This window comes from Pipistrellus kuhlii, unplaced genomic scaffold, assembly GCF_014108245.1.
Source record: "Pipistrellus kuhlii isolate mPipKuh1 unplaced genomic scaffold, mPipKuh1.p scaffold_m20_p_3, whole genome shotgun sequence".
Taxonomy (NCBI): Eukaryota; Metazoa; Chordata; class Mammalia; order Chiroptera; family Vespertilionidae; genus Pipistrellus; species Pipistrellus kuhlii.
In genome coordinates, this window is record NW_023425529.1 from 14,116,509 (window position 1) to 14,125,813 (window position 9,305).

The following is a 9,305-nucleotide window of genomic DNA, read 5'->3' on the forward strand; positions in this document are numbered from 1 at the left end:
AACATTGAGTTTTGCATGTAAATGTCTGAATATATTTAAAATGAATAGTTCACAAGTCAAGTTGAAAAAACAAATTTTTATTGTCTAGAAATATATATAAAAAAAAAATTTCCAACAAAAGATGCTATTCTCTCATTTCTCCATCTTCTTCCTCTTCTTCAACACCCCTGATATAAAGGACATTATTACATCTGTAAACAGAAACACAGTCCATTTTGTTGTTCCAACTGGAAACCATGTAATATCTGATTTACAATTACGAGATATTTTTCATTACAAAAATACTGAATGCTAAATTTATAACGTAGCATTTTTTCCTTTCTCTTTTTAAAATTTTACCACTGATTTTTTACAAAACAAATGGCACTTATTTTCTCACCATGTGATTGTTATAAAATTATATCTTTATGCTCTTCCAAAGGGAATGACTAGAATTTGATGGTGTAAAGTTAGTTCTAGAAAATGAGTATAACTAAATATCCTAGCAGCAGCCAGACCCAACTAAAATTAAAAAATCAAACTTTTAATTAAAACCACTAAAAAAAGTTACAGCTTAAAATAGAAAGTTTAATATCAGTACCAGAAAAATCTTAAGGACGAATAGCTCCAAAATACTTAAATCTTTGACTAGTTTAACAATTTCATACTCTAGAAGTCTAGTTGTAGAATAATATGGTAAATTAATAGCTATTTTAAAAAGTAATTCTGAAACTGAGGCACTAAATTAGTTTTTTAAAACAGGTTATTTCTAATGTTCACCAAGTAATTCCTTACATAAACTACTACTGTTTTGTTACCTTATTAAAACTTCACCCAGGTGTCCAGACAAGGCTCCATCTATGTATTCTTCTGTGTTTGCAAGCTTTAAAAAAAAGAAAATATATTAATATTATAGAAGGAAAATAGTTAAGACACACCTAATACTGGTGAGACAACTTATTAACCAAGATCGTTTTATATCAACTCATATTTATCTATAATTAATATTAGTTTTCTATTACTATTGTAGTACTTACGGTTTCATATAAATTTGGTAAAGTTTATACTAATGTATGTAGAATATGTAGTAAAAATTGTTTCAACATAGTTTTGTTTTTTGTTTTTTTTAAATCTCACAGTTGTGCAGTATTTCTTTCTAGTAGACATTAGAATAACATGTCAAGGAAGGAAATCTCCCAAATTATGAATAAGTTGACTCAAGTTTTCCAAAGCAGAAATTAACTTCTCTTGGAATAATAACTTTATAGTGTAGTATCATATTGAGGAATTCAATGGACCTACAAAAGTTATGGCTAAAATACTTTCATATTAGTCATCAATCAAACCAAACACTTAACGAGTTTTTTTAAAATTAATTGCTAATAAACAGGAAAACATGTTCTTAAAAGGTTAAACAACAGAGTAACCTTATAAGCTTCCAGTTATAAAGGTATCACTAGGATATAATCTATAGCACAGGGAATATAGTCAATATCACAATAACTTTGTACAGAGACAGATGCTTACTAGATTCATCATGATCACTCTGCAAGGTGTATATACATACACATTCTATATAATAAAAAGGTAACTTGCAAATTGACCATCACTCCAACACACAAGATGGCCACCCCCATGTGGATACAAGATGGCTGCCATGTTATGGCTAGCAGGGGAGGGCAATTGTGGGCGATCAGGACTGAAGGGGAGGGCAGTAAGTGGTGACCGGGCTAGCAGAGGAGGGCAGTTGGGGGTGACCAGGCCTGCAGGGGAAGGTAATTGGGGACAACCAGGCAAGCAGGGAGGGGTAGTAAGGGTGACCAGGTCTACATGGAGGGCAGCTAGGGGCAACCAAGAGGCGGGCCTGGCCTTGCTGTGTGCCTGCCACCCCAGCAGGGCTGAGGGGACTGCACACTGCCATCTTGTGGCTATGGGTGCTACTATCTTTGAGTGTGCAGCAGTCAATTAGTATATTCCCTTATTGGCTATGAGCACTGCCATCTTTGCGACCATGTGAGAGTCAATTAGCATATTCTCCATTTATTAAATAGGAATACACACACACACACACCCTATCTAATAAAAGTATAACATGTAAATTGACTATCACACACACAAGCTGCTGCCCCCATGTGGTCAAAGATGGCCACTCCATGTGGACACAAGATGTCTGGCAGGAAGGGCAGTTGTGGGCGACCAGGATAGCAGGAGAGGGCAGTTGGGAGGGACCAAGCTTGCAGGGGAGGAGAGCTAGGGGCAACCAGGCCTGCAGGGGAGGGAAATTGGGGGTGACCAGCCCGGCAGAGGAGGGCAGCTAGGAATGACCAGGCTGGCAAGGGAGGGCAATTAGGGGTTACCAGGCCAGCAGGTGAGGGCAATTAGGGGTTACCAGGCCTGCAGGGGAGAGCAGTTAGGACGACCAGGCTGGCAGTTTGGTGTAGATCAAGGTGGCAGGGGAGTGGTTAGGGGGTTATCAAGCTGGAAAGCAGAAGCAGTTAGGGGCAATCAGGAAGGCAGGCGAGTGGTTGGAAGTAGGAGTCCTGGATTGTGAGAGGGATGTCCGAGTTTAAACGGGCATTTGGACATCCCTTGAAGGGTCTCAGATTGAAGAGGGCGCAGGCTGGGCTGAGGAACACCCTCCCACCCCACTGTGCATGTATTTTGTGCATCTGACCTGTGTGTGTGTGTGTGTGTGTGTGTGTGTAATCATTTTGTTAGGTATTTGTGCGCCCTCAATTCAGACTTTTGCCAGTTTAGTACCATAAACTTTGTCTTTTATGTATCCCAATAAAAAAGTCTAGTGGGCCGAAACCAGTTTAGCTCAGTGGATAGAGCATCGGCCTGTGGACTGAAGGGTCCCGGGTTCGATTCCAGTCAAGGGCATGTACCTTGACTGTGGGCACATCCCCAGTGGGAGGTGTGTAAGAGGCAGCTGATCGATGATTCTCTCTCATATATGTTTCTAACTCTCTCTCCCTCTCTGTAAAAAAGCAATAAAATATATATCTTAAAAAAAAAAAAAAAGTCTAGTGGATAAATTTCCTTTGTTCAAAGCTTAGTTTGGTGGAAATAAAAACATCAACTGAGCTATCAGCTGTTAGGGTGTGTATTACATGTTTTTTGGGACACCCTAGGTAGGTAGATATAAAATCACTATGTTATATGCCTAAAACTAAGTATTATATTAACTATATTTTGATCCCAAACTCCTTAGGAACTGGGATTTGATATTCAGAAATATTTAAATTCAACATTTTCTTTATTATTCTGGCTTGTGGGTGACATACCAACTATGCAACAAAACATTTTATACAGGGATTTGTAGAGACTTGAAGTTTGATAAATACTTCATGTTTCAACATTTAAAAGTTTTTTAAAAAGTAACATTTATAGTTAGAGAACTATATTACTCTAATTTTAGATCAAAATGTTTAGCTTTCAAAAAAAATGTTTAGCTTTCTTCTACATATAGGTAATAAACTTTACTTTTAATTTTTAAAAATCACAATCCATATAATGGGCACTCAAATATGTGCTAAGAGGACAAACTCAAAGGCATCAATATAGTTATATTACTTCAAAACTGGCAAGTTCACTAGAAGTTACATTGCTTAAAAAAAATTATTCTTTATTGTTGAAGAGTTACATTACTTTTAAAACCAAATATTTGGCAAGTATTCTTCACTTTTTTTTTTTTTTTTTGAGATACAGATTCATACACCGGGGGGGTCCATAGGCCTGGCCTGTGGGAATTGGGCCAAAACTGGCTCTCTAACATCCCCTTAGGAATCCTGGATTGCAAGAGGGTGCAGGTCAGGCCAGGGCCAGGGAGGGACCACAGGAGGGCTCCAGAGTGTGTCCGGCCCATCTTGTCCAGTCCCAGATTGGCTGGACCCCAGCAGCAAGCTAACCTACTGGTTGGAGAATCTGCCCCCGGTGGTCGGTGTGTGTCACAGCGACTGTTCGAACGGAGACATTTAGTATATTAGGCATCTATATATCTGTAATTCCATAACATAAAATTCACTCTTAAAGTATACAAGCCAGTGGTTTTACCTATATTCATAAAGCTGTATGTATAACCATCACCATTAAGTATGGAACATTTTCAGCACAAGAGATATGCTCTTCAGATTTTTTATGGCCTTGGTAAATGATTACTGTTTAGGGAATTTTCCAGGCCAAACAATGCTCTATATAAATTATGGGGACATGAGCATTTTTTGTTCAGGTAGAAAATAATATGGCTGTTCCTCAAGAAATTAAACAAAGAATTACTGTATGATTCAGCAATTACATTTCTGATATACTGTATATAACTAAAAATAGAAACTGAAGCAGATATTTGCATAGCCGTGTTCACTGCAATAGTCACACTAGTCAAAATGGGGAAGTAATCCAAATGACCAATAGAAGAATGGATTAAAATGCAGAGTATACATATAATAAAATATTACTTCCATAAAAAGAAATTCTGAAAAATGCTACACCATGAATGAGCTTTAAAAATATGCTATAAGTCAAAAGGACAAATATTGTAGGATTCCATTTATATGAGGTATCTTTAATAGAGAGACAAAAAGAACAGTATTTACCAAGGGGCTAGAGACAACAGAAATGGGGAATTATTGTATTTTTTGATGGGCCTGGAATTTCACTTTGGGATTGAGTTATACACTTGCAAATGGTGAAAGTGGCACATTTTGTTATCACAATTTTTAAAAAGTTCACAGAAACTAGTGTAACAGACATGCAGTCAATTGATCAATTCATTTGGCTAATGTCATTTCCTTCAAGAAATTCTTTTAGGGAATTACTCTGATATTGTGCTTTCAGCATTCAGAATTTGCCCTAACTGGTTTGTCCAGTGGATAGAGCATCAGCCTGTGGACTGAAGGGTCCCAGGTTCGATTAGTCAAGGGCACATGCCAGGGTTGTGTGCTCGATCCCCAGAAGGGGCATGCAAGAGGCAGCCAATCAACGATTCTCTCATCATTGATGTTTCCATCTCTCTCCTCCTCTTCCCTTCCTCTCTGAAATAAAAAAATATGTTTTTAAAACGTAAGAATTTCACTTGGAAAACTTTTTGCAGAGTTAAGTACTGAGAGGTTTTCTTTTTCTGCAAATTTGTATTTTCCCCTTCTGGCAAAAGGAATCAAATGTTCAAGCTCTTCTTACTTTTAACAACTAAGGGTCAAATCTGTGGCTGTATTTTGGTTTAACATGTCTCATTCAGCTTATCATATCCTCCCTGATCTTGACTTTTCCCTCCAAATTTTTGCGTTACCAATTTAATTAACTGCATTCTCATAAATCACACTAAACCTTAGAGGAGTAAGGTGAAGAAAAAGAGATGCTATTTAATGATTTTTATAATTCTTTAGCTTACCTGCATGTTCATATAGCCATCTACAGATACCAGGTAGCCTTTGTACTCCATTCCCCACTTAAGTTTCACCATTACTGGTTTTCCTGTTAATCCATTGAGGAAAGGTTTGGGATTGAGGGGCAAACTCTGCACAAAGAACAAAAAAAGAACTCAATTATTTTCCAGAGCTCCGTGCCCACCACCTACTCTGTTACCAAATCAACCATGTTTATGGTATCACTTTTATTTGTTCACAACCACCAAAAATATTTAAATACCCAGGTAGCCAAATACAAATATTCATTATTTCCTTAGGAAACCCTGAATAGCTATTAAACATCACTTACTGTTCCAGGTTACAAAGAAACAAGGACAGTTAAAAAAAAAAAATGCAGGTGACAGTCCCTGTCCTCATGGTGGGAGGAAGGGCAAAATACATACAAATAAACTACTGCAAGATTGTAAGAGGAGATATGCTATGGACAAGGGTACCAACCTGATCCGATGTTAAGAGAGAGGGGAAGGTTGCCTGAAATAAGCAATGCTTCCATTTTAAAGGATGAGATAAATTCCCAGGGGGAAAACAGCTGTTGTAGGCAGAGGAGACCAACTATTGAACAGGAGGGAAGAATGAAGCAACAAACAATTCAGTCCTGTCAGACTCCCAGTATGCGACTCCAGGGCGAAGCAGAGGCACCTGACAGTCTTTTGCTTGAATTCTAGAAACGAGGACTGGGTCTTACTTGACTTCAGTGCCTCCTAACGTTTATTCAGCAAAGCAGTAGTATCCCCAGTAATCACACTTTTTCCCTTCATCTGCTCACCCATCAGCCCAAAGAAGCAAGAAGCTTAGCGACTAAACTACCCTTTTAAAAAAGAATATTCAGAGTTATCTTAGGACAAGGGGACTGCTGCAATAACTTCCCAATGAGTCTCCGGTTTTCACTCTTGTCTTCCTCCAACTTATTGTCCACACAGCAAAAACTGTTTGTTTGTTTTTTTTTTTATCATATCATATTTCTGCTTAAAACGCCTTCATGGCTGCCCACGGCAGCTGGGAGTAGAATCCAGACCTCCTAATGTGGCCTGAGGCTAAAACGCATAACCACTATTCATGCAAGAAACTGTGGTTTCTGTTCATTCCTCCAAGGGGTCGGTGCCTTAGGGCCCAACAATGCTCATGTTTCCTGAGCTTGGAACCCTCTCCCTCCAGCTCTTTTAGGGGCTGAGTTTCCTATCATTCAGGTTTCAGGTTAAAATCCCTCCCCTTCCAGGGATGCTACCCCTGGCCACTCTTCTTAGGTACCTACCATCGCGTCCCCCTCCGGCAACCCGTTTGCTTCCTCCTCAGCACTGATGATTCGTAATTATATATTTCTGTTGTTATTAGATTCATGTCTGTCTCCCAATCCCGAGAGAAATTAACCCAGACAGAATTCGGCATCAGTAAGTACTTTTCACCTTATAGTCCTACCGCCTAGCACAGCTTCTGGCAGGTAGCATGCACTCGGTAAAATATTTGTTCAACCAACACACGAATGCTCCAAAGCCTGGGCTCGTGTTCAGAGCGCGGCGGCGCTGCGTCTCCCACCATGGCATGGGAGCGGGCTTTCGTTTCAAAGTGGGCCGTGAGAACCCTTTTCGTCCTCACCTGGACCGTGCGGCCCAGGCCAGCAAGGATGCCTCAGGCTCAGATTCAGAACGAAGCCGGGAGGAAGGGCGCAGGGGGCACTCCAGGGCGGCGGAAGGGGCGCGCGCCTCGGGCTCCGCGGCACCAAGAAAGGGCTGCCGGCCGCCTGCGCGGCGCCTCGCGCGGATGAATGGGAAAAGGCGCGAACCAACCACCCGGCCCGGCGGCGCCGGGCACCCGCGCGCTCCCTCCGTCTCTCTCCGGAGACTCCATCCTTCCTCTCCCTCCTTACCATCGCGACCACGAGCAAATGCTGCAGGCTACTCGCCGCCGACCCGGCTCTACTCCGTCCCTTGTGCCTGGAACGCGCCTACCCGAGCTCCGACCACGAGAAATGGCCGCCCAAAAGCAGCGTGACCTTTCACCTCCGCCTGCTGCTCTGTCGCTCCTCTGATTGGACGCAAAGAGGTACGTGCTGATTGGAGGAGAGGGTGAGCAGTGTATCCTAGCAACCAGCGATGCCGCGCGCGTCGGATCCTTCCGCGCCGGCCTTTGAGATGCCTTCGCCGCTCCGCTCGCGGAGGCCCCCCATGCGAGACTGCCACGATCGTGAGGCCGGCGGGGTTTCTGGTCCGCTCGCCAGCCTCGAGGTGCCGTGCACCCCAGGGGTGCGCCCGAGACTTCTCGTCAACCTGGCTGGCGGAGGTTCCCTTTTGTCCCTTTGCGCCTGAAGAACGAGCTCGGGGCTCTCGAGTTTCTTCCTCGCTTTCCTTCAGGTTCTGTGATTTGGGGGCTCCTCTGCCATCGTCCCTCTTTCTCTCTGACTGTTCACCATTCTGTAATGCTCATTTCGACCCCTGTAAAAAAAAAAAAAAAAAAAAAATGTGGGAGAAGCAAGACCAAGGGAGGTGAAACGCACCCAGGAAAGTCAAGCACAGAGTATATTTCAGATGAGGTCCTACTGTTTGGTTTTTTTGCATTGCCAGCAGAAGCCTGGTACGGCCTTTTTTGGTGTAGAATATTTATAAATCAAGGACGTGGGGGATCTTTACACTATCCCTGATTATCCCTGAGCGCGTAATGGAGTCATTGGTCAGAATTTCTCTTGTTTTTCCCCAGTTCAGACTTTCAGCTCGCTCAGATCTGAAATGCCTAATGCAGTTCTTGGAGAATACACACCTTTTAGTAGTACTGCTTTTGGTTTTGTTCTTGCAGCACTAAGGAGATGAATTTGGGCTTTCAGTTTAAATGCTGTGTATTGAGGCCTTGCGGAGAAGTGGGGAAGACGGAGGCAGCCTGAACTAGGTTCATCGCCTGAGGACAGGGACGGGCAGTTTCTTAACTTCCTCCTAAGGCTGTGTTTCCACAGCTGTGCGTGGCTTGATGGACTAGCCACAGGTTCGTGGGGATTAAATAATTAATGAGAAGAGGTTAGGACTGTGGTTGGTCATGTAAGGGCTCCGTAGATGGTAACTATAATTTTAATGTCCCTGCAAATGTTGGAGAATGCTGACAAAATACAGCATTTTTTGGTATAGTTTATGCCAAAGAGTTAGAATTATTTACCCCAAAGTTCAGTGGGTTTTTTCCTTAGTTCCAGAATCATTTAAATAGATAGTTAGCTTTTGTACAGACTTGGCGCTCCTCCCATGTGCCAGGCTCCTTCACAATTGTTATAATGGAAATCTTACTACACAGACCTAGTTAGTAGTTACAGCCCCATTTCTGAGATAAGAAAGAAGTTGAGCAGGTAACTTGTGCAGGGCCAAGCTGGGTTTCAACCTGGAAATTCTTTACTTTTTCTACTTTATGAAGCTCACTTTCAAAAGCTCAATATATACTTTAGAAGTCTTATTTAGAACTTTTTTAAAAAAATCATTGAATTTATTGGGGTGACATTGGTTAATAAAATTATATAGGTTTCAGTTGCTCTATAATACATCATCTGTCAAGTCTCCTTATGTCACCATTTATCCCCCCTTTACTCCTTTCTACCTCTCCCACTCCCTTTCCTCTGGTAATCACCATACTGTTGTCTGTGTCTATAAGGGTGTTGTTATTTTGTTATTTTTTAATTTTTTTTGGGGGGGGGTGTGATTGTTTGTTTGCTTAATCCCTTTACCTTTTATACCCAGTCCTCTAATCCCCCTTCCCTCTGACAGCTGTCAGTCTGCTCTCTGTATCGATGAGTCTGTTTCTATTTTGTTAGTTTGTTTTGTTCATTAGATTTCACATATAAGTGAAGTCACATGGTACTTGTAGAAGACTTACTTTTTAGATATACTTTAGGAGACTTATTTTTTAGTTGCTATTTCAGTGAAGGGAAAC

The 9,305-nt window shown here is 41.5% G+C and overlaps 1 protein-coding gene across 1 annotated transcript; it reads right to left on the minus strand.

Moving 5' to 3' along the window:
- Positions 1-56: 56 nt before the first annotated feature.
- Positions 57-7,419, minus strand: SNRPF (small nuclear ribonucleoprotein polypeptide F). Its single transcript, XM_036458741.1, has 4 exons — positions 7,270-7,419; positions 5,369-5,494; positions 798-862; positions 57-191 (listed from the first exon to the last, which is right to left on the minus strand). Exons 1-4 carry the CDS (start codon positions 7,270-7,272, stop codon positions 125-127), a joined length of 261 nt encoding a protein of 86 aa, XP_036314634.1. The 5' UTR covers positions 7,273-7,419; the 3' UTR covers positions 57-124.
- Positions 7,420-9,305: the final 1,886 nt, after the last annotated feature.